This window comes from Macrotis lagotis, chromosome 1 (genome assembly GCF_037893015.1).
Source record: "Macrotis lagotis isolate mMagLag1 chromosome 1, bilby.v1.9.chrom.fasta, whole genome shotgun sequence".
Taxonomy (NCBI): domain Eukaryota; kingdom Metazoa; phylum Chordata; class Mammalia; order Peramelemorphia; family Peramelidae; genus Macrotis; species Macrotis lagotis.
This window is the reverse complement of record NC_133658.1, coordinates 816,449,816-816,475,775: the sequence shown is the minus strand read 5'-3', so window position 1 is coordinate 816,475,775 and position 25,960 is coordinate 816,449,816. Positions and strand designations below refer to the sequence as shown.

Below are 25,960 nucleotides of genomic sequence, written 5' to 3'. Positions count from 1 at the left end.
GTCATTATCAAATGCCATATACAGGTAGGCACTTTGAAAAATATTTATTATAATAATGCTGATTGTAGCACAAAGGAATAAAGTGACTTGCCCAAGGTCACATAGGGGCAGGGATAACACAGAAGCATCCCAGCCCTGTGTCACAGCTCACAAATCCCTCCAAACAGAGGGTCAGGAATAGCCTTGGTCCCATCCCTGGGGGGCCCTAAGTCAGTGATAGTCTATCTCTTACCACCATACCCCCACCTTAATTCCAGACAGACAGATGTATTGAGAATCATCTGACATGACTAGCAAGAGGGAGAAGGGGGAACCTATTTTTTCCATTTGATTTGTTTTATGTGAACTCTACTAGAGAACATAGAGAAAAAGACTTCTAAAACTGAAGGCACAAAAAACCTCATAATATTGTTTTCATTGAGGTGTGATAAGCAGTCCACAGTCACATCACCACATCCAAAAGAGTAAAACTTTTCCCCAGGAAACCCAGGCCCAAACATTCTTTTTAAACCAGCAGTCTAGAGCCATGTAAGTTTCTGGTCATCGGCCACAGGTTAGATTCCCCAGAGTTGCTTAGACGCCTCTTACACTGGGAACAACGTCGGTATTTCTCACATTGATCCAGGATGAACAACTTGTCAGAAGCCCTAAGAATATAAAAAACAAAAATCTATCACTTCCATTCAATTTAGCAAACATCTATTATTATATACAAAGAATTGAGGGGCTTCATGATAAAGTGGGTAGATAGATGGCCCTTGTATCAGGAGACTAAGGATTCAAGTCCCAAACTCCTGGGTCACACATGAAGGATATTTAACCCTAGGCAACCCTCCAAAATGATAGCTTACAAATAGGTGCCATTTTTGTTTGGTAAAGGGAGTTTCTTCATCATGTGAGTGAAATAATGTGGACAGTATGTGTAGACATAGACTAAGACATGGCCATTTCATTTCAGAAATTATGGTGACTTAACAGAATGACCATCCAAAAGCCTGGTCGGAGATCTGGTGGATAAAAATGAAGACATTTATTCATTTATTCAGTTATGCTTTAAGCACCTATGGGAAGAGGCAAAAAGAAACATCTCTGTCTCTCTGTCACACACACACACACACACACACACACATAAAAATATGGCTCTGACCAATTCTCTATCCATTATGAGGCAACTAGAACTCTGAACACAGTCAAAGTTCAAATGACCCATCAAACATTTTCTAATTGTGTGACATTAGGCAGGTCACTTAACATGTGTCTCCTTCAGTTTCCTCATCTATAGACAGGAGAATGGCAATAATTTAATACCTACCTCCCAAGACTAGTGTTGGGACAAAATGAGTTCATATTTTTAAATTACTTTGCAAGCCTTACCATACTGTACAATATTTTACCTGTTATGATGGTATAGTCTCTCTACATTCCCCATCAAGATTGACCATTTTACTGAAGTCAAAGGAGGGTATTGGTACACATGGTAGGTATAATATATAATATATATAGTACCATTGTATATAGATATATATTCTTCATATAAACTATTTCTATTTTTATGTGCGTGTGTATACATACACAGTATGTGTGACATACATGCAGGAGTATGCTCACTGCATTTTGTCTATTCTAGAGATATGCATTTATCAAGAAGTATTAAAAAATACAGAAAGTGTGAAATATGGGCCAAGGAAAGATCCAGACTAAGGAATCTAGAAATATGAAGTTGGAGAAATCACTTTCAGACAGGGGAAGCAAGGCAGGATGCATGTTGGAAGTGGCACCTGATTGGAGTTAATTCTAAAGGCAAGAGATGAGGAAAAGAAATCATTCAAGGTATGGGGGAATAATCTAATCTGCATGAATGCACAGAGTAGGGTGAAAGTGGGGAACAACATGGTAACCCTTCATTTGGAATGTAGACTGCAGAAAGGGAAAAAACTAGGTTTAAAAAGTAGTTTAAAACCAGATTGTAGAGGGCATTGAATGACAACATGTAGATTTGTATTCATTGAGTAGTGACAATGAGATCAAGGTATTAATCACAAGTATTTATGGTATGCATGGCATATTTGTACATAAGTAAGTCTCATTTTCCCTGATGGGAAAGGAAGAGAGAAAAATGTCTTATTCACCATTTTTCTCTCTCTTAATGTCTCATACTATTATGCTAATAATAATGGATGCTTAACACAGGGTGGACTACGTAAATGATATGAATGTCTACACTTTCTCCTCTTCATCCTTATTCACCAGAATTCCCACTCTGCTAATCAATTTCCAGAAATGAAATTTCTCATCCTTTCCCTACTGTCTATCAGCATTGAGGGGAACTCTCCCAGGGAGCCCCCATTCTTTGTCTGACTAAGAACACTACCTCAGAGAACGTAAATCAAAGGAGAAAAAAAATCAAAGAAATGTGAAAAAAGTGAGGTGTTTTCAACAGTTTGGGCTCTAGCGGTGCCTGACCGTTTAAAGATTTTCTCCTCCATATCCCGATGCCTCTTCAGCTCAGCACTCTTCTCCCAGTTATCCTGAAGACCTTGGTTCATCTTCATTGTCCTCTCAAGCTCCGCCATTCTTTCTGCTAGGTGCCTGAGAACGAGATGCATTAGCTGTAGACAGAAGGTGTTCCGAGCACCAGCATTCATAGACCCTTCTCCTGCCCTCCCTTTAATGTGAGATAGGGTTGCTAATGGAATGCTTTGGTTGACCAGTCATCCCTGAAAAACAAATTAAGAGACTTTGATTCTGGTCCTCCTTTTCCTTCCTCTGTAAAAATGAGCAGGAAAGACCACATTGTCTCTACTGCCCCATCCTGTTCTACAACCTGGGAGCAACACCACCATATAACTCCTAACTCTCAGAAGCTATTCATGCTGGCAACTCATTTAATCTCTGCCTGCCTCAGTTTCCTCATTTGTAAAACTGGAACAATACTATGTCTACTTCCCTCTAAGAAGAGACATATATAGTTCATACAAATATTGAATATTAACATCATTAAAATCCAAGGGAACTCAAAAGTTTACAAAAAGATGAAAGTTAAATACTATCTTTTGCCTGTAATTGGAAAAATAAAATAAGAGTGTAAGACTAATTTTTTTTAATTTAAAAAAATTGATAGGAGCCAGGGAATAGTTTTGTGATTTCAGAGCTTCTGGATGAGAACTTCCTCTGTAGATGTGAGTCAGTAACTTATAGCCTTAAAGAGCTATAAGGTCTGAATGGTTAAGTAGCTGGCTGATAGTCATCTCAAGAGTTTGGGTCTGAGGCAAGTCTTGAACCTGTCTTGTTGGCTCCAGGAACAATTCTCCAGCCTTTTCGGATATTGCCAACGGGGCAGCTAATGGCTCTGTAGAGAAGAGTACTAGACCTGGAAATCAGGAAGACTTCAAATGCCCCATCAGACACTTTCTCGCTGTGACCCCCCACCCCAGGAAAGTGACTTAACTTGTGTCTCTAGTTTCCTCATCAGTAAAGGACATCAATAATTGCAACAAAAGCATTTTGAAAACCTTAATGTTCTGTTATAAATGCTAACCATTATTTTGAAACTCAACCTCTCTACTTTCCACATTGTTAAGATTTACATTCCACTTGATGTCACAGAAGGTTAGAATTGAAAACAATCATAGAAAATATAAACTAATCTAATCAGGGGATAGATTAAGAAGAGTAAGGCCAGCAAGGGAAAGGGAGTTACTCAAGGTAACCCAGGAGATGAATTGTAGAGCCACTACCTACACGGGGCTCTTCTGACTCCAATGATCTTTCCATTATCTAAAGTTTACACAACATGATTTTCAAATCCATTGTTTCCTTTGACTCCCATATAAATTGAACTTAATGGAAATTCACTCCCTAGGAGACCAATAGTCAAACTTTTCCCCTCTGTCATCTTGGCCATTACAAAGCTTCATATTTTAATTTTGCCCTGTTAAATTCATGTAAGGAGAGGAAAATCACAGAATTTGGCACAGAAATAAACCGGGTTGGTGGGGGGAGCAAACAGGCATCAGCAAGTTAAACAGGCCACTTCTTTGTTAAGTAAAACAAACCTTCCATTGCCTGTGAGGATACATACTGGTAATGTATGCAGTGCTGTCATTTTGGCAGAGAAAAGAATAGAGTATTATTTGTTTGACCTCCAGATACAATGATGATGTGTTCTCAGTCTTTAATAATTATAACTCACATTTCTTTAGCAATCTACATTTTAGCTTATAGAATGCTGATTCTCAAATCACCCTATAAAGCAGGGAGGGCATGTCTATGATGCCCATTTTCTAAATGAGGAAACTGAGGCAAAGGGAGGTGAAAGGATTTGTTAACCAACCTTCAGTGAGCAAAAGTGGCTTGAGAACAGTCTTCTTGCCTTCATATTTAATGCTTTCTCCATGATATGCCTAACACATACTCTGACTTGGGTAGAGGGGGGAAACATAGTATTTATGTGCCAAGGGTTTTCAAATTTGCAATCAAAGTAATTAGGGATACTTAAAACATCAACCATGAAGTCCACAGAACACAACATGTTCTCCCATCTGATCTCAATTAACAGATGACAACATTAGGACACAGATAGGTAAAGTGAACTAATGTGAACTAAAGTGAACTGAGCCCAAATAAGACTAGACCCCAAATCTCCTGGACTAAGGTCCAGGGCTCTCTCTAATATACCAAGCTACTAATTCCTACTTAATTGTTTCATTTTTATTTCTTCCAGTTCTCATAAAAAAATTTTATGAATCCAATAAGTTTTAGTTTCCAAGTCTGTTTATTTTGTTCTTATATCGATCTGAGAGTTCCAAAGTGAATCCCCAACACGTTGAGCAGATACTCAGACAATGCCTCACTTTGTTTTAGATTAGCAATAGCCACCAGGGGTCAGTATCCTCTAAAATAAAATGTTTTCAATGGTATCATTTATAGCACTTTAAATATCACTGTTCTTTCCTTCCTAGAATTATGGGATTTAAGAACTAGTGGAGTCTTTATTAGATGTCTCTATTAAATGGATCATCTTGTAGAACACCTTGGGCAGAGGAGGAAATGGGAGCCCAGCAGAGGAGGAAATGGGAGCCCAGGGAAACTGAGGCACACAAAATCATAATTTAGACCATCCAACTCCCCTCAATCTACAGTTGAAGAAATGGAGGCCCAGGGAGCTGACTTCCCCAAGATCACAAAAGTGTGCCAGTGTCAGAAGGAGACTTTGAATCCAGAGCCTCTGGACTCCAGAAGCAGTACCCTTTTAACTATATACCACATAAACCCATGTCACCTCCAGTAAATAGTGGCAGAAACAGTATTGTAACCAAAGCCATCCAGAGTTCCTTTGTAATATTAAAACTGGCCTCTTTGTACTAGGCAACTTGGGAAAAGCACTGTTTCTAGAGTCAGAAGATATAATTGTCACTTCTCTCTGTCTCAATTCAACTATGAAAAGAAAGGAATAATATTTGTACTACCTACACCTCATAAGTGTTGTACAAAAGGTGATATGTGAGCTCTTATTATGGGGTTCCAAAGACAGTGAAAAAAATTGGCAGGAAACATAGTGTTGAAGATTAATGAAAGAAGGATTTGATTGATTTTTCTGATCCAGAGGACAAAACTGGGGCCAGTGAGAGGTAAAGAGGTAAACTGAGATTTAACATAAGGGAAAACTTCCAAACAATGAGAAAACTGTTCAAAAGTGGAATAGACAAACTCATAGTTTGGTGAATTTTCCATCAGAGAAAATCATTCAAGAAGAAGCTGGGGGGCAGCTAGGTGGTACAGTGGATAGAGAAAAGCCTTGGAGTCAGGAGTACCTGGGTTCAAATCCAACCTCAGATAAGTACCTAGCCGTGTGGCCTTGAGCAAGCCACTTAACCCCATTGCCTTGAAAAAAAATCTAAAAAAAAAAAAACTGGAAAACTATTTCTCAGAGATATTTATATAAGAGAATAAGGCCTTTATAAAGAGGAAGCCTTTCACCTAACATATTGATGTTCCCTGAAACACGTCATCTAAAATCCCTTAATCTCTACCTGGGTTCAAATCCAACCTCAGACACTTAATAAGTACTTAGCCATGTGGCCTTGAGCAAGCCACTTAACCCCATTGCCTTGAAAAAAAAATCTAAAAAAAAAAACTGGAAAACTATTTCTCAGAGATATTTATATAAGAGAATAAGGCCTTTATAAAGAGGAAGCCTTTCACCTAACATATTGATGTTCCCTGAAACACGTCATCTAAAAATCCCTTAATCTCCTCTCAGTCTATGGTTTCTTTCTTCTACTACACCCAGGTCACATTCAGAAATGGTCAACTACCTGGGATCTCTCCATCACCCACAAGGATTACCATTTTAATCATCAAAACCTCCCAAATCCTGTATCAGATTGTGGTCTTCTATCATTTCATCTTTCTCTATGTCTTCACAATTCCCCCCCACCCAAAACCAACCCTATTTTACATCTTAATCATGACTTCCCTTCACTCTAGCCTCTCTAATACTTTCTCTGGTCATTAAAATCACTATAGCTTCAAGTCCCTTTCTTATTTTCCCAATCTTATATAATCTTTAAATTAAGGTTAGCCAGGTCAACTCTACACTATCCTAAATCCTAAAATCCCTTACCCCTTTGTCCTATATATCACCATCACAGCATCGGATGACTGCTGCTGTTCACTTCTTTCATTCTTTTTCATGAATAGAGGAGAAATTGAACTAAATGGACCAACTTAAATTATTTTTATTTGATTATAATTGGGCTTTCACTATAGCAATATAATCTTTCTTCTCCCCACAGAAGTTGATTCTAAATCTCTCAAACCTCCAACACCTTCTCCTTCTTAGTTGAGACAATGAAGCAACATTAACTTTACTGTGTCAGAGCTGTAGATACAAATAAAAGTTAAAAGAAAAAAATACCAGGGGCAGCTAGGTGGTGCAGTGTATAGAGCACCGGCCCTGGAGTCAGGAGTAGCTGAGTTCAAATCTGACCTCAGACACTTAATAATTACCTAGCTGTGTGACTTTCGGCAAGCCACTTAATGTCATTGCCTTACAAAAAAAGAAAAAATACTTTCAGAGATGAAAAGGGATGGGAAGAAAGGTAATCAGTATGGCCTCATAAACTGCTGAGAAGAGGTCATTTTTATATTGACTGTTATATGCATTCTATATGTATATTTTATCTTCCCAAATAGACTCATTTTTGCCATTCTGTCTCTAGTCTTGACTCTTAACAAATGTTAATTAATTCCTGCTCAAAGAGGAATTAGATCAAATTGATCATTTCTACTACTTACTAGCCATGTGACCTCAGGCAAATTATTACCGGTTCTGCTCACTTCTAATCTCCTCACCACACTAATAATTCAAGCTTTGATTGACACCTCCTTTCAGCCTCTCCTCCCCTCTGATTGGAGGGCTGGAGGGTAAACTACTAAGGAATGGGACTCAGCTCCCTCCACTCTGCATCTGCGGGAATGGAACAAGATGCCCCAGGTGCACATTTATTTAACAAAATTAATCTCAAGACTGAGTGATCATTTGTCCAAATTGAAGGATTTATGGAATAGAGGAGAAACAGTTTATTTATACTAAAACCCAAATAAGAAATGCTAAACACAAATTGTTATAGATGAAGATTCCAATTTATCCCTTTCCTCCACCCCCCACCCCACCCCAGCTTTCCTGCCTCCTTTTGTGTATTATCTCTCCTCATTAGACTATAAGATCCTTGAGGGTAGTGATTCTCTTTATCAGTTTTATCCCTAGTGTTTACCAGTATCTGGCACAGAGTAGATATTGGATTGAATGGAAGGGATTAACTGATCTTGGTCTCTTTTCCAACTGAAAATTTTATGTTTATAAGAACATTAGAAAAAGGAGAAGGTGTGGAAAGAAAACAGTTCTATGGTCTTTACATTTAACTTAAATGATTCCCCTTGAGGACAGAGACTCTTTTTCCTAAACTTTCCATCTCCCCAGTTGCCAATGTGTTAGAATTGTCAATGGCCTGAAATTAATAGAATCCTCTCCTTTCTCATCAGAGGAAATTCAATTCCCAATACAATTAATGTGTGGTAAGCTTGCACTTGGGCCCAGAAGAGGTCCCCCGATTATAAGTTCAGTACTAATAAACTCCCAAAAGCCTCTGGTGTCGTGAATGCCTCTTCCACTGAATCTTGGCAACTTAGACCCAGGTCCATGCTTCCCTACCCCAACCTTTCTCCATGTCGGCTCTACCAATCCATGAAAAAACCATTTCACCATTGCCCTTAGTTATTCATATCTTGCCAGCTCTAGGAGACTCTTTTACCACCAACATTAGCGTAGTTTCAAGATCATATAACAATAAATTTCTGAAATCCAGCTGTCCCTATTGTCCATCGTCATGGGCAGATTCCATAGCACAAAAGCCAAGACAGCCAGGATAGTTATCCGAGAACCGTATGAAATCTGAGACCATATGAAAGACAAATGTTGAGGGCCTGAGGGATTAAAATATTATAATAATACAGTAATCCTAAGGGGCTCTTCAGGCATGTTGGGGGCAGCATAGCAGGAGGGAAATCCCCCGAGAGGATTAGACAACTATAAGCATTTTGATGAACCAGTTTTGAGTTGCCCAAAGTCTTTGATTCTTTATTCTTTTTATTCTCTTGGGGAAAAAAATAAACAATCTTTAGCACTTAGTAAACATTCTTTGAGTTTGCTAAATGCTTTGAGAATTTCAGAATCTCAAAAGTAGAAAGGTATATCAGAAGCTTTCTAATGCAACTTATAATTGAAAACAAAGGTCCCCTCTACAATATCCCAAGCATCCCCCTAGCCTCTATTTGACAACTTCTAGTGATGGAGAACTCACTACCTCACAAGAAAGCATATTGTATTTTTAGATAACATTAGAATGTAGCTATTCCTCTTGAGGACAGCACAGGCAGTGAGAGATTATCTGTGACATTGGACAGGGCAATATAAGGAACCAGAAACATCCTTGTAAGCCTTCTGAGGCTAGTATAATAGTGATTACCTCCACTCCCCCTCAGAGATGCCCATCACAGGAAAGATGAGGATGAGGAGCTATGAAGGTATGGAAGGGAGGGGGAGCAGGGATCATGACTAACTCTGATCAAGTATGACATGCCTTACAGCCTTCCCTCTACAGGCAATTCATAGAATGTTTTAGCAATGTTGGTAGATTGAAGTTAAAATAATTTCTACTCTTGGTCACTGGGGGCAGGCAAGTAGTGTTTGGATGATGGTGATTTAGATGGTGATTTTTCATTCTCACTGGGTTATCAAAGACCAGGGCCCTGAAATGAGCAGCAAAGTAAATAGCACAGAGAGAATGGAGAGATCACATGATCACCTCCAGGATGGCTGATGCTACAGGTGAAAGGCCATGTCTGGTCCTGGGACAGAATCCAGAGCTCCTCCATCCTCATCCTCTGTCTGGATTCACCATGAATCACTTCTTTTTACTTAAGAGTTTATGTGTTTTTGTGGGTGTGCATACATCTGGATATACACAGTTATATTCTGAATATTCATGTGTGCACATGTAGGTTGTATGAAAAGATGAATAAATGCATATCTACATCATACATTCAACAACCCCTTTGTGTATGGGTTCATAGTGTTCCCAGACTTTTCAAAATATATTATGTGTGCATGCATTGCATGTTTGAATATGCAAATATTATGAGAATTTGTTTAGATCAAATTTTAGAGTCCTTACTCTCGCTGGGTCTTCTGCAACATTTCCATATCCCGCCTCTGATCTACCAGCTGGCGCAGGATAGCTGTCCTCTTGTGGTCCGCAACCGTCTGTAGCTGGTGCTTCATGTACTTTTGCTCCCGTTGCCTCTTTTCTGCCAAATGATCATTATTCATGTCCAGTTTCCCAAAGATGGGCTCTACTGAATCGGGCTCAAACACAGGCAGTGGAGGTGGCCTGTTCTTTATCTAGATCGATGACACAGATAGAGAGAGAAAGAGTTTTTTCCAGGGATCCAATACTTAGATTGGACAAGATCAGTTTGTGCAGCATATACAATGTCATTAAGTTGTAAGGATTAGGCTTCTTACCTGTACATCCAAGGCCCTCTTGTAATATTGTGCTTCTTCCATCCTGTCTTTTAAGTACTTTGATTTTTGGGCAGCAAGACTAAGGACAAGGAAAAGAGGTAGAAAAGGGGCTGAAGGTTTATCCAGATTTCCAAGAAATATAGTTCATTATCATCAATCTGTCAATCAATAATCATTGTTAATACCTAGGATATGCAAGGAACTGTGTACAGAGAATATAAAGAAAATTTAATTCAGCACCTTTAGGAATGACATCCTAAAGTTATGGAATTTTTTATCTTTTCAATGACTGGAGGAGAGGATGGAAGGAATGAGAGACCCTAGAATTAAAATAATTAAATTAAATTTTTTAAAAAAAGGAACTGAGACCCAGAGTGCAGGGTGCACTGTACAAAACAAGGAGGAAGAAAGAAGAATTAGATACTATCCATTGAGAGCTAATATTTCTAATGCTACAAAAAAGGCAATATGCAACTAAAAATATTGTGCTGGTACAATCAGTACATGTTCCACTTTATATAGAACCTGATATCTATACTTATCTATACTTATAAACAGATAAATTAAGATGTAATTGTTATTCACTAAACAAAAGCAATTGCCAAGTAGAGAATTTCACTTTTAAAAGATGATTGCAGGGACTGCTAGGTGGTGCAGTGGATAGAGCACCAGCGATAGAGCACTGGCCCTGGAGTCAGGAGTATCTGAGTTTAAATCCAGCCTCAGACACTTACTAATTACCTGGCTGTGTGGCCTTGGGCAAGCTACTTACCCCCTTGCCTTGCAAAAGAAAAAAAAAAAGATAGTTCCATTTATGTATAACCTTCATGTAAAGTGAAATATACTTGTAAGCATTAAATTAACATATGTTGTATGTATTTATTTCCTAGTATATTTCATATATATATATATATATATATATATATATATTTGTTTTAATTCGGTATATATCTCTTGAGCACTTAATTCTGATTGTGACTATCCCTTGGTATGAGAAGGATGCTTCTTAAATAAGGTACATGATGATATAGTAGAAATGTCAAACTCACCAAAACTTCTGTGTAGGGACCAGATTAAAATATAATTGGGAAATGCTTAGTAAAATTAAAAATAAACTAACATGATGTTAGATAATGATTTTCTAAGATAATGTGTCTTATGAAGAGAATATTTCTATTTGAGTTTGACAGTTGCTACAGAAAGACTAAATAATGATTGTGCTAATGGAAATAATAATAATAATTTCTAAATTGAGGTTTTGTTTTTGAAATGGTTTCTGTTGGCAGCAGTTATAATGATAATGAGTAGTAATTATGAGTGGTAATGAGAACATGTGCATAGGTTCAAGTCCCACTAGGAACCATTAACATTAAAACTCACTTTCTAATGTTCAGAGAAGGGCAAGTATGACTTACTCTTCCGTGAGTTGTACTTGTTCTAGACGATCCATTAGCTCAGCATTCTGTTTCTGCTTCAATTCCTTTTCTCGTCTGCTTTCCATTTGTTTCAGAAGACCTTGGGAATATTCCTCTTGCTTAGCAGAATTAATATCAGGACTAAGAGGTCGTTTGTCAAAAATGTAGGATTTCTGGAAAGGAGAAAAAGTTCATTTTGCTAAGAGTACAGACCATTAGAGATGAAGATTCAAAAGCCTTCGATAAATCAACTGAGTACTTATTAGGAGTTTGGCTCACTATTGGCTGCTGTGAAGTGACTAAAGAAGTGGTGCCCCCTCTAGATGCTCATATTCCTGTTGTAAGGGAAAACAAGACATGGAAACATGAAACCACCAGAAAATTAAGTACTACATTATAAGGACAGTAGGAAATAGTTCAGAAAAAAAGACATCAATAAGAGATCATGAGGACACAAGATTCAGAGCTTAAAAGATATTAGGGATATAATGCCAGAATTGAATAAGTATAGGATCCACCAGCTTCAGAGTTGGAGAGGATTCTCAGCAGCCATCTGATCCATTCCACACCTGAAAAACAATCCCTTGTATATCACATACACCAAGCAGGTATCCAGTCTTTGATCAAAAATCTCCAATGAAGAGAAATCTTTGGTCTCCTGAGGCAATCTCTTCCTTCCTTGAACAACACTAATTATTAGAAAGAACAGCTAAATAGCATAGTGGATAGAAAGAACTGGTCTTGGAATTAGGAAGAATCATCTTCATGAGTTCAAATCCACTCTCACTTAGCAGCTGTTGGAGAGGGAAATGTCAAACCACTTCAGTTTCTCTGCCAAGAAAATCTCAAATGGGGTCATGACACAAAGGAAAAATAACTAAACCAAAGTGAAATACGTGACTTCCAAGAATTTCTGATTAAAATACCAGAATTGCATAGAAACTGAAGTACAAAAATCAGAGTCAAAAAAAGCATAAAAAGACAAATGTGAGTAAGCAGTCATAAATAATTAGGCAAAGATCAACTGTAATACATATTTTCCATCAAAATACCATATACTATTATCAGGGGTCATAGAAGGAAGTCTAATTAGATAAGTTGCAAGGAGTGGCTAGGATATATTTTGATGGACTTAAAAGGGAAGAATGGAAAGGAAGGGAAAGAAGTATATCCTTTGGTGGAAGAAAGGGTTAGGTGGAGAAATTATTCACATAATTGAGGTGCAAAAATGTTCTATACAATGTATAGGGTATGTCCACTTGAAGCATGCTCTCACCTGAACTTGTGAAAGGAGGAAAGAATACATATTGGGAGAAAAGTTGGGAAACTACTACCTAAATTAATGTGTTTATTAAATACCATGTCATGAAATTGTCAAAAAGGTACTTTTCTAGAATTGGTGGGGGGGATCATCTGAAGGAAGAAAAGTATCAAGGAATTAATGAAAAGTTAAAGGGAAGGAACCTAATAGTACAAAAAAGTATATTATAAAGCAGAAATTATCAAAACAGTTTTGTACTAGAAAAGAAATGAGAGATTGATTAGTGGATTAGTGATACAAATTAGTTACAGTATATGTGTATGTATGTGTGTATATATGTATGTACACACACATATATATATATATATATACATATATATATATATATATATATATATATAAACACAGTGGCCAAGTATTCAATAAACCTTAGGATACCAGCTATTTGGATAAGAACTTGCTATTCAACAAAAGCTGTTTGGAAAAAATGGAAAGTAAACTAACAGGAGCTTATTATTGACCAACCTTTCACATTTTATACCAAGACAAGCTCCAAATGAGTGCAGGATTTAGACATAAGAAGTAAAACCATGGACAAATTAGAGGAACAAGAAGGAAGTTAGATGACAGGTCTCTGAATAGGGGAAGAGTTCATCACCAAACAAGAGAAAGAAAGGACCACAGCAGTTAAAGAGGAAAATTCCAATTACATAAAATTTTGAAAGTTTTTGCACAAATAAAACCAAATGCATCTAAAATTAGAAGAGAAACATAAAAAAAGCCTTTGGAAAGTCTCATTTCTAAGATGTATTGGAAACTGATAAAAATTTCCAAGAATACAAGCTATTTCCCAATTGATAAATGATCAAAGAATAAGAATAGATCATTTTCAGAAGAAATCCAAGTTATTAATAGCCATATGAAAAATGCTTTCAGTCACCAATAATCAGAGAAATACAAATTAAATCAACTCATCACTATCAGATTGACAAAATTAACAAAAAATGCCAAATAATGGAGGGATTATGAGTAATAAGTGCATTAATACATTTTTTGAACAACAGATCAGTTATTCCAGAAAGAAAGAATTATACCCCCAAACCTATTAAACAGAACATTCTGTCAGATCCAATGATATCACTACTAGGTCTAAACCCCCCAAAAAGAGAACCCAAACCCAAAGAAAGAGAAAAGAAGTCTACATGTAAAATATTTCCATAGCAACTAATATTTTGGTGGCAAGGAATTAGGAACTAAGTATGGAAGGGTAAGCATCAATTGGGGAATGGCTGAACAAGTTTTGATCCTTTATACATGACTATGATGGAATGTTATTGTTCTATAAACAATGATAGAAGGAATGGTTCCAGAGAAATCAAGAAAGACATACTTCAAATTTATGCCGAATGAACTGCCAAACAATAACAGTTAATACAGTACCCCAATAGTGTTAAAGGCAAACAACTTTGAAAGCCTTAGAAATTCTAATCAAAATAATGACCAATCACAATTCCAGACAACTCATGATGAAACATGTTCCCCACCTCCTGATAAAGGAATGATAGTTTCAGAGGGCAAACTGAAACATATTTTTTCTTTACATGACTATTGCGAGAATTTGTTCTTTACACATTTGTAATAGGGGTTGTATTTTTCTTATTTTCTCAATTGCAGCAAAGGGAGGAGGGAATAGATTGAGAATTTGGAACTAAAAACAAAATATAATTAATTTTTTTTTAAAAATTGTAGTATGTACCAAACATTTGGGATACAACTGGAAAAATGAGTCCCTACTCATTTGGGGGGAGATAAAACATTTAGGAGAGAGAAAGTTCAACTGGAAATCAAAGGAAAAGTCCAACAATCCTTAGGCTATGGTGGTGGTGAAGATGGTAATACCCAAGAATTTGGGAATTGCAGTAGGAAGATAGATGATAACACCTGGTGTACCAGAGAGCACAGTAGTAGAACAGATGGTTAAGGTTTGTGATTCTCCTGGTGCTCCCATAAAAGACATCATTTACTGATAGATAACTTACATTGTTGGTTTAAAAATGACTAAAACCTCAACTGTATACTTCTCAACACTCAGTGATCTTCTGTTTGCAGATGATTGTGCACTCATTTCAACCTCTGAAGCTGAGATGCAACAAAGCTATGGATTGATTTTCTGCTGCTTCTGCTAATTTTGATCTAACAACACCAAGAAAACCCAGGTGCTCCATCAGCCAGCACCATACCATTCATTTGTAGAACCATCAATTACAGCAAATGAGTACTCTAGACACGTTCACTTAACTTGACAGTGTCCTTTCCAAGGAGATAACACATTGAAAATGAAGTTGACTCATGTATTGCCAGAGCTAGCTCAGTATTTCTGAGGCTCCAAAAGAAAGTATGGGAGAGAAGAGATATCAGACTGACTATCAAACAGAAGTTCTACAGAGTCCTTGTGTTGACTTCATTGCTATATGCCTGTAAAACCTGGACAGTCTACCAGCACCATGTCAGAAAACTGAATCGCTTCCATTTAAATTGTCTTAGGAAGATTTTGAAGATCACCTTGCAGAAGAAGATAGCAGACACTGAAGCCCTTTCTGAAGCCACACTGTCTAGCATTCCAGCATTACTACAGAGAGTGTAACTACATTGGGCTGGAAACATTGTTAGAATGCCAAAAAAACTATTTTATGGAGAAGTCAGAAGAAGCAATAACAAGACAACCTGAAGGTCTCATTGAAGAATGTTAGAATTGATTGTGCAGCATGGGAGACACTGGCACAGGACCACCCAACAATGTGCCTTCATCAGTGATGGTGCCATACTCTATGAGGAAGGCAGAATTGAAGCAGCTCAAAGGAAATGTGACATCTCTAAGTTTAGAGTATCCACATCAGGTGTTCACATGGACCATTTGTGCCCAACCTGTAGTAGAGCATTTTGAGCTCATATTGTTCTGATCAGCCACAGTCAGACACACTAATTTGTCTCAAACATAGTGATGTCATTTTAGTCTTCTTTGATAATGAAGGACAAGAACCAACACCTCAGGGGCAGCTAGGTGGTGTAATGGATAGAGCAAAGGCCCTGGAGCAAATGGATAGAGAAAATCCTACCTCACTTAATAATTACCCAACTGTGTGGCCTTGGGCAAATCACTTAACCCCATTGCCTTGCAAAAAACAAACCAAAAAAACCCAATATATCTCTCCACATTCAGTTCCAGATATAGAACAATCTGGGATATTGGTTCCCAGTTAAGGATAGATTAAGCACCTTAAGCAAGCACTAGAGTTTCTGGCAGATTGTGATAAAGATTAACAGCAAGTGGATAAAATTAGAACATTATCTGGAATATATGCTTTTTTCCATATAAATTCTTAGTTAAGTCAATCAATGTAGAAATGACAAGAGCCCCAAATATAGATGGGAATTCAAATCCTCTCCCTGTTATTTCCTTTATTTGAATCTAGAATTCAAATCCTGTCCCTGTTATTTGAATCTAGAATTCAAATCCTGTCCCTGTTATTTCCTCTATAGCAAACAATTACCTGGGCAGCAGGTCATATAAAATGTCAAGACCTTAGATTATCTTAAAATTAAAGGGTTGGACTAGATGTACCCTTTGGTTTCTTATAGTTGTAAATTCATTAGACTGAAATGGACAGTCATAAATCCTTTGGTTTAGTATGTAGTGAAGATGTTTGAGGCACATCTTGAATGAATGAAAAAGCATTTGAGAAGTGATTACTATTTGCCAATCACTGTGCTAAATGCTAGAGAAATCATTCCATTAGAAATTTAGTAGAACCAATTCCTGCCATTGGGCATTGTAAGCAATTAAAAACTTGCTAAGACTTGCAGCCTGATGTCTTCCAACAATTCACTTCAAGACAATTTTTGATCTGCATCACATTTTCAACTTAACCATTTCCTTGAGGGATTCAGAGTTACAACACTGTCAAGAGTGTGTTAAAAAATCCCATCCACAAATTCCTTAGATTCAGCTGAGATAAATGTGAACCAATTTTCAGAAATGGCACATGAATATGAAAATTAGCAGAGTAGCAATTTTCTTAAGTTCTTTCTCTGGAATGGTTCTTCTAAATAAATTTGTTTAAACTGAAGTCTCCTTGTTCTTACACGGAAATAATGTTAAGTGATCTTATGTTGTAGCTTCTGTCTACTGCATCCTTTTCTTCTCTAGTCTACTTCTAATCTTAAGGCAGCTAAGGTGGCACAGTGGATAGACCACTGGCCTGGGAGTCAGGAGGAAGTGAGCTCAATTGCAGCCTCAGACACTTTATATTTACTAGGTGTTATGTCCCTGAACAAGTCATTTAACCCCGATTACCTCACATCCAGAGCCATCTCCAGTCATCCTAATTCATATCTGGCCTCTGAACCCAAATGGCTCCAGAGGAGTAAAGAGGCTGGTGACTTAGCATAGGACTCCTCATTCAAATCCAATTCAGATGCTGTTATTGGCATCAGCTCCCTGATGACATGATCTTCTTTGAGAATGAAGGCCAAAAACACAATAACTCCTAACCCTACTACTATTAAATAGGAAAGTCAGAGTCTAGAAATATTCTATCTTGGGAGCCATCTTTTATTCCAGGAAACTGACCTTTTAATGGTTCAACTAGCCTAGGGCCAGGGGAGTTTTCTCTAGCCCCAAATGCAATATACCTGTCCTAGTTCATCCTCACAAAGGAATACTGTTCTCAGGATAAACAGAAGATGTAACATCAACTCTAGTAAAGATCAAGCTACATTTAACTCACGACACCAGGAATCAAAGGTCTAAACCACCATACACTAAGAAGCTGACTTCCTTAGTATACCCATTCTTATACAAGCTTCCTCTCCAGTCAATTTGCAGTGCTGTAAAAAGGAAAAAAACTCTCAGATTACTAAACTAGAATTAGTTCAGAAGCTGAAATCTAGGAATAAGGGATAGGAATCTTTTACTATCTCTTCTAATTGAGTTATTTGGGATCATGGAACAATTCAGTGCATAGTACTGGAATCAGAATCTGGAAGACTTGAGGTTAAAACCAACTGCAAACACTTACTAGCTGCATGACCCTGGGCAAGTCACTTAATTTTTGTTTGCCTCAATTTCTTCAACTGTAACATGGAGCTAGTACCACCTCATAAAATTTTTGCACAGCTCAAATGAGATAACTGTAAAGCACTTTGTACAGTGCCTGTCACATTTAATTGCTTACTACTTCACCTTCTCCCATAATCAGAGGTTTTTGCTGACCCAGACATGGTTATAAGGCTCAATGAGCCAAGGAAGGTAAAGTGCTTTGTATCCAAAAAAATATGTAAATGGATTTATTATATGCTCTGCTCCTCTCATAATCAGTATTTTCAATATCCAAATCAATTCTGTGCTACCAAAAGCTTTTAAGCAATGAGCTCATGTAAACAGTTACCAAAAGTCAAGTCAAATCAAGTCAAATTTAATGAGGGCAGGAGAGCAAATTATAATGAGGGAGACAATTAGAAAGATTAAAAAGAATTCTGAGAAGAGTACTAGGGGAACTGGGGAAAACTTCCCAAAGGGAGAATCGAGCTAAGTCTTAAAGGAAGACAGAAAAACTAAGAGACAGAAGTGAGGGAGCAAGGCATCCCATTAGAGTTGAACAACACATAGAGTCACCAAGATTACATATCTGCTTTCTGGAATGAAATAAGGTTTTCAATAAAAAACAGGTGTCAATGGTGGATATCTCAAGTCAATGTCTTGTGAATGGTTTTAATGTCTCAAAAATCTTTTTGTGAATGCTCTTGCCATATCTATATGAATTATTTTTGTTTATTAAAGCTATTATTTGTATGGAGATATAAATAGAAAAATAAATATTTTTAAAAAGACAAAAACATATCCTGACCTCAAGGAGTTGCCATTCTACTATAAAAAATAGAAAAGTATGTAAGAAAATATAAAATATATACAAAGTTAATATAAAGGAATATTTGAGCCAAGCCTGGTAACATGCTAGGAATTCCAAGAGTTAAAGGTGGGGAAAGAGAGCATATCTGGCAAAGGGAACAGTCTTTCCAGAGTCACAGAGGCAGGAAATGGAATGCTGTATACAGAGAATAGCAAAACAATGATCTAAGACAATTCCAAAGGACTCATTGTGAAAAATGCTATCTAACTCCATAGAAAGAACTGATGGAGTCTAAATGCAGAATCATACTGTTTTTTAAAATTTCTTGAGGAGTTTTTTGATCTATTTTTTCACAACACAGCTAGTATGGAAATATGTTTTACAAGACTGCACATTTATAATATATATCAAATTATTTGACTCCTTGATGAGGAGAGAGGGAAGGTTAAGAGGGAGTAAAATTGAAACTCCAAATTTTAAAAAAACAAAAGTAAAAAAGTTGTTTTTACATGTAATTGGAAAAAATAAAATATTTAAAATATGCAATGCAAAAAGAGAAAAAATTATGAGCATTTGTTTCAGGGGGAAATGTGAAGTCAGTAAAGCACTGTCCAACTTGCTGAACTCAATCTAACTCATTTTTCTCTTTCTGGTCAATTCTGAGCCCAGTTCACTTGTCCATTGTATTATCTGTCAACAATAAAAATACTTACTGATGGATAAACTCTAAAGTTTTTCCATCTACCTGCATATCAGAAGAATAGGACAGGGACATATAACTTCATTGATATGGGGAACTACCAGGGAGAAACTCCTTTCCCAATGCAGACTAATTATGGTCTTCAGAGATTAAATCACTAAAAGATTAAGTGACTTAGCCAAAATCACACAGACAGGGACAGCTCTTTATCCACTTCACCATGCACTCTGCCTAAATATACTTTAGATCAATTAATATCTCCTAGATCTAGAAAGATGGGCATTTTTCATTCCCCTGATTTTTTTTTTCCTATAAGGGCAGTGATTTTAGAGGCTCTGCTATGCTTCAAGGCATAATGAAGACAATGTCATCCACACCAGCAGAAGATGAAGGACCTCACCATCTCAATGGAGTCCTGCCTTCAATATTAGAATCTACATGGATATTCTCCATGATAGCAATAAACACTGTTGGAGAGCATCCATCTCTTCCAAGAACTCTTGGACATTTTTAGCTTTGCATAAGAGATACCCTATTTGAGGGGTTCAGTGAATATAGAGTGTTGGACCTAGAATCAGGAAGACTCATCTTCATGAGTTCAAAACTGGCCTCAGACCCTGGGCAAATCACTTAATTCTAATCACTTTAGTTTCCTCATCTGTAAAATGAGCTGGAGAAGGAAATCACAAACCACTCCAGTATCTTTACCAAGAAACTCCAAATGGGGTCACTAAGAGCCAGACACAACTAAAAAACAACTCAATAACAACAAAATAGTCCCTTGGAATAAGGGACTAATATTTTGTCTGTGTCTAAATCACTCATCATGGTGTCATATCCAAAGCAGGTACTTAATATTTGTTGAATTTGTCAAATATTCACACTATCCCTCCTCAGGTACACATAAATCTCTCAGTACATGGACCTTAGAGTCAAAACTATCTTACACTCAAAACGTTTTCTGAGTACTGTTACAAATATTTCAATATTCTGAAGCACCTTGCCATTAATTTTTTGCTATTAAATATTAATATAATATAAATTTGTAGCTTATTTTCTGTCATGTGAATAATTGAAATTACCTGTTATAGTTATACAAGAAACTATTATAGTTCTTACATTCCTTTGATTCTGAAGTTGCATGCTCTCAAGTCACCCCCTCCTTACAGAATCATCACTCCTTATCCTTGATTCTGCAATTTGGGCATCTGCAGCTTGAGCTATGGTTGGTCTAACTCCTAACCCACCTTTATCTAGATTATCTATAAATATGGTGGAAGATGTATTTCCTGAATTCTACTAAATTAGCTCTACCTGCACATGATAGACAACATTTTTAAAATTTCTCTTGAGAGATTAATTGGATCAAATAACAAATACAAATGTTTCATTATAACCTCTAACTCTGATGTAATCCCGTAGGACATGGACTATTAAAAAAAACCCACCCTAAAATGTTGGGACAGGTGGGTCAGCTCCAGGATATAAGTAGTAATCTTCTTACCATATTGTTCAGTCCTTTTATGAAATTTAAATCTTTACCCAGTGACTGGTATCGCTCTGCTTTGGTGTCACTGCTTGATATTATGAGATCATAAAATGTGTCAACTTTATAGAATCAAAGCGATAGTTAGTTCTTCAAGATAATCCAATCCAATGTCCACAGTACCAAAGGAAGTAAATAATGCATCTTTTGACTTTAAGTTCAAGATTCTTTCCATTATTATACCATGTAAGTAAATCGGGCACAATGAATACAAGGTTCTTCCATCAGTAAATTTTTCTAATGCAGGCAATAAAAATGTGTGCATTTTATTACAATATTTTTTCTGGTCCTAGACACCATCAGCAAAAGGACATTCTTCTATTCAAGTCCCTTTATCTTGCTTTCTTAAAACAGGAGTAAATTCTCTCTATATAAGACTCTCAGGAAGTTGACTGGCTGAAAACATAATTGTTCAATTTCCTCCAGAGCAACCTAAGTCCATTGTCTGTTTCAAAAATGTTATGGTTGTACTTGGAAGAAAGGTTTTACTACCCCAAAAAGTTCACATTAAAAAAAGTGTCCAACCCTAATATGGAAATTTGTTTACATTGTTATACATGAATAACCTCTGTCAGATTAATTGCTGTCAAGGAGGAGGGGGAAATGAAGGGAAGAAGAAAAAGGTGGAATTCAAAATCTTTTCTCAAAAGTGAATGTTGGGGGAGAACTAGGTGGCACAGTAGATAGAGCACCAGCCCTGGAGTCAGGAGGACCTGAGTTCAAATCCAGCCTCAGACACTTAATCACCTAGCTGTGTGGCCTTGGGCAAGCCACTTAACCCCATTTGCCTTGCAAAAACCTAAAAAAAAGGAATATTGAAAATTATCTTTGCATGTAGTTGAGAAAAAATAATTATTCAGAAAACCATGAAATAGAAAAAATAAAAGAAATTCTTAAAAAAGTGAACATAGTGTTCATTCAGATTCTGTATGTTTTTCTTTGTTTTGTTTTTCTTCCTCTGGATGTGGATAGCATTGTCCATATTAGGTCTCCCAGGGTTGTCCTAGCTCTCTGGATTGCAAAGAGGAGCTGAATCAAAGTTGATCATTTCACAATGTTGGCAATGTGTACATTGTTCTCTTGGTTCTGCTCCCTTCACTCGGTATCACATCCTATAACTCATTCCATGCTTCTCTAGAGTCTGACCATGGTTTCTTACAGAATAATAATATTCCATAGTATTCATGTACCATAACTTGTTTGGCCATTCCCCAAATGATAGGAATCCCCTCAATTTCCTATTCTTTGCCATTACAAAAAGAGCTGCTATGGATATCTTGAAACATGTGAGACTTTTCTCAAAAAAATAATAATTTTTAAAAAAGTGTCCAACCATCATCACAAAGAAAATAAAGCATATCAGATATCAATAGATAGTAAAGAGGATTAGTCGGTCTTAATAGAATAATCTAATTTATTACTGCAGATTGCCTGGGCAAAACCCTGACTTTGGAAAGCATTATGGCATACAAATGTAGGAACTCAAAAGGAATGAAAGACCAGCTGATACTCCAATTTACAAAGAATAATACTCCTAACATTGCACCCCAGCATCTCTCACATTCAGACATAACAAAAACTACAGCAAAAAAAATCTAAGAATGGTGAGAAGGAAAAAATGTTATCATGTGATTTTCAAAAAATACACATAACAACTTGGGGAGATTATTATTTTCATTTTTCAGATGAAGAAATTGAGGCTCGGAGGGATCAGGCTCACAATCACATAACTAGGAAGTGTCAGAAGTGTCAAAAGAATGATTTGAACTCCGATCTTCCTGTGAGAAATTTGTAGAAAATGAAACCAAGGGAATAGAGAGACAAATAAAGGAAAAAGAAAAGGAGAAAGAAGAAGGAAAGACAAGAAGGGAAGAAAGGAGGAGGAGGAAGTGGTGAAGCAGGAATACTTACATAAAACTCAGGCTTTTCACCCTTGTGGCTTCTGATAGCTTCAGCAACTCCAAGATTATATGCAGCATTTTTCTGATTTTGTTCTCTAATGGCCAAGTTTTTAGCCTTTAAAAAAAAAGAAAGTATATACTAAAATATGAATCTGAAAAAAAGCACCTCAACTCTCTGAACAACCAATGTTCTGCAAAAGCTTGCCTTGTGGTAACAGTAATAACCCATTAAAATGATACTGTAATAACAGATAATGACCAGAAATGCTCTTCTCTGAATTTATTTAGGCAGTTATTAAATACCTATTATATATTTAGCATTGGAAGAAGTAGAATGATAAAATATCAGCACTGAAAAGATACATCCAACTGGTGCTGGGTTACAGGAAAAGACAAAGAAAAGGAGAGGAAGAGAGATTGGGAATTTTGAATTCGGGAATTTGAAAGAGTATCTTTTACAGTTGCAGACTGCAGTTTGCATTAGAAGTTTTTTTTAAGATTCTGCTTAATACTTCTACTAAGAGTAAATGAGAAAAAAAGAGTAAATTAGTAGATGAGTAAAGACTAAGTGAAATCAAATGATGAGTTAAATAACTAACAGGTATTGAAAGCAAGTGAATGAGTGATTCTGGTCACTAGAAGATGTGCAATATTTTCTGTTGGGTTTGGGTTTTGTTATTTTTTTTTGAGGTATACAAGCACTAAGTGCCCCTAACAAGATGCAGTTTGGTTTTCTTATTGGAAAGTTAAAGACTTGGAAAACATTGAATCTGAACAATTCTTTGTGGGATGTTTTGTAATCAATTTTTAAAAGGAGGCAATTATGACATGTTTTAATTAGACCAATAAAAAGTAAATATGATGGATGACTGATTTTATTTCCTTTTTTGACACTTATTACACTGGTTTAAGTTATTAGAACACTAGGGAAATAGCAATACATTTTGAAATTTCTCTAATATTTCTGTGAACCAGGTAGACATTTGTACAGCAAGGTGACCTTATGACTGAGTCCAGAGAGTTAACAATTAATGAAATGTTATCATTCTGGAAGGAAGTCTCTTAGTGGAGTTCTAGACAGGTCTGTGTTTAAACCTGCTCTGATCTTTTTGCCTGTGATTTGGACAAAGATATAGGCAATATGATCTTAAGATGGCACAAAGCTGAAAGGGATGGACAACTAAAAAAAGAACTGAGATTCAGAAAATTAATAGGGATAAAACTCAGATGAGCTAAGGCTAATGAAGAAAGACAAAAAGGAACTTTTAACTACATCATTACTAGAGAATCAAAGATGAAATGGAATGATTCCTCCAAGGGATATAATGTTGATAAACCGAGAATTATTTTGCATCCATTTTGACTGCCATGAAGAATGGACTTTAGACTGGAAAATAAGGGCAAGTAGATAGTTGATAATTAAGATTAACTAAAGGGATGGTGGATAGGATACAATTTCATTCACATAGAGAAAACTTGGGAAAGAAATTCTCTCTATCAATGCAGGTCAGCACCTTCTCTTTAACCTAGAAAGTGACTTTGGATACAAAGGTTAAAGGTGAGTTGCTCACTGTAGGGAGCTAGTATGTGTCAGGGCAAGACTTCTAAGGGATCTTTCTGGTTTCATGGCCTGTTCTATATTCACTATGCCACACTGTCAAGAAAAAGATACAAGATAAAAAGATAAAGACCTGGAGATCCTTGATGAATTTAAGTCATATGTCCCCCTAAACTACATCCTCTATTTCTTTTCTTTTTAATTGCAGATATGATTGTTGATCCCATCAGTAAAATTTGAAAGATTGTGGATGAGGGGAAATGTACTACAAGATAAAAGGCAAATATTACCCAGATTTTCCAAAAAAGAGAAAAAGTTACAAAGAGTTTGTGTCAGAAGTCAGCTATGACTAAAAGACCTAAGCTTTGGTGACCCTCAAGCCCGAAGGTTTTCCACAGAACTCTGATTTGATAACATAACTGTGTCATTCGTGGCCTCACTTGTTGATAGCCCTGTTCTGGAACTTCTTGACCTGAGTTACATCTTGCTAGGTTACATCCTACCCAAAACAGAGTTACATCATTGTTATTATTCTGTATGCTAATTTTGTGACTTTCTTCTATAAGAACTGTTTGATATTTTCAATAAACTGGCTCTGCTAGCACCACCACCCAAGTGTATATGTGTGTTTCTTTTTCTCTCCTGAGCTGAATGGATCTCCTGATAGACAGGGGAACTCAACATCTGGCACCCTTACATGGGGCAGGCACATGGGACTTGAAGCTATCTGGATATTGCGATAGTCCTTTAGGAGAAGAAACCCCCTGGTAAAGCTGTAAAGAATCTTAGGATAAAAGGTAGAGGGGAAGGCTTGGGTATAGCTGTTCTGCAGAGGCAGTTTTTTACCTTCTTTTTTCCAAGCAGACATAGTGGGTGTAACGGGGAAAGAAATCTCCAAGGAACAAAAGAAAGCCAGAATAGGACATAAAAATCTTAAACTGTCTAAAGAGAAGGGCTTAGAAATTATCAAAAAACAAATAGATAAGTCTTTACAGACTGTTTCTGATGTTCTCCATGGTTTCCAAGGAAAGGAGAATTAAGCTTAGAAGGTACTTTGAATCTACAAGATGGGAGAACAAAATATTAATATGATAACATGCTGTTGAATAAGTGTCTGAGACCATATTTGAATTCAAAAAGATGAGTCTTCCTGACTCCAGGTCCAGCCCTCTGTCACCTGCATCCCCAGAGCCTGCCCAGCTGATGTTAGGGTACCTGATTTTTATAGATTGATTCCTGATCTTTCAGCATTTGATATTGCTGTATGATCCGATCATCTTCTATTTCCTTCCTTTTCCTCTCTTCGTTGCAGTACACTGGCACATTCCGTTGGGATCTTTGTAAGCATACATAGCACATCTCCTAAAATAGCAAGTTGAAGGAGATAGTAAAGTCACTAAAGGCCTTTCCTTTCTCCCTCTTCATATAGCCAGTAGTTTTTCAAATTCTCAAAAGGTTTGTGGTCACCAAATACATTTTGTGAAAGAAAATTACTTACTGGTGACAACTGCAAATAATGAAAAATTTTACATGGGACCCCAAGATTTTTTTTAACTATTTAGGAGGCACACATCCAGCAATTA

General features: G+C 36.8%; 1 protein-coding gene across 1 annotated transcript in view; it reads right to left on the bottom strand.

Moving 5' to 3' along the window:
* Positions 1-383: 383 nt before the first annotated feature.
* CCDC81 (coiled-coil domain containing 81) overlaps positions 384-25,960 on the bottom strand; it is a 64,200-nt gene continuing 38,623 nt past the window's right edge. The window contains exons 9-15 of the mRNA XM_074217062.1: positions 25,593-25,739; positions 22,830-22,934; positions 11,503-11,675; positions 10,088-10,166; positions 9,738-9,964; positions 2,464-2,589; positions 384-647 (exon numbers count right to left, since the gene is read on the bottom strand). Of these exons, the coding sequence (XP_074073163.1) occupies positions 506-647; positions 2,464-2,589; positions 9,738-9,964; positions 10,088-10,166; positions 11,503-11,675; positions 22,830-22,934; positions 25,593-25,739 (999 nt within the window). The 3' untranslated portion in view covers positions 384-505. The remainder of the gene's footprint in view (positions 648-2,463; positions 2,590-9,737; positions 9,965-10,087; positions 10,167-11,502; positions 11,676-22,829; positions 22,935-25,592; positions 25,740-25,960) is intronic.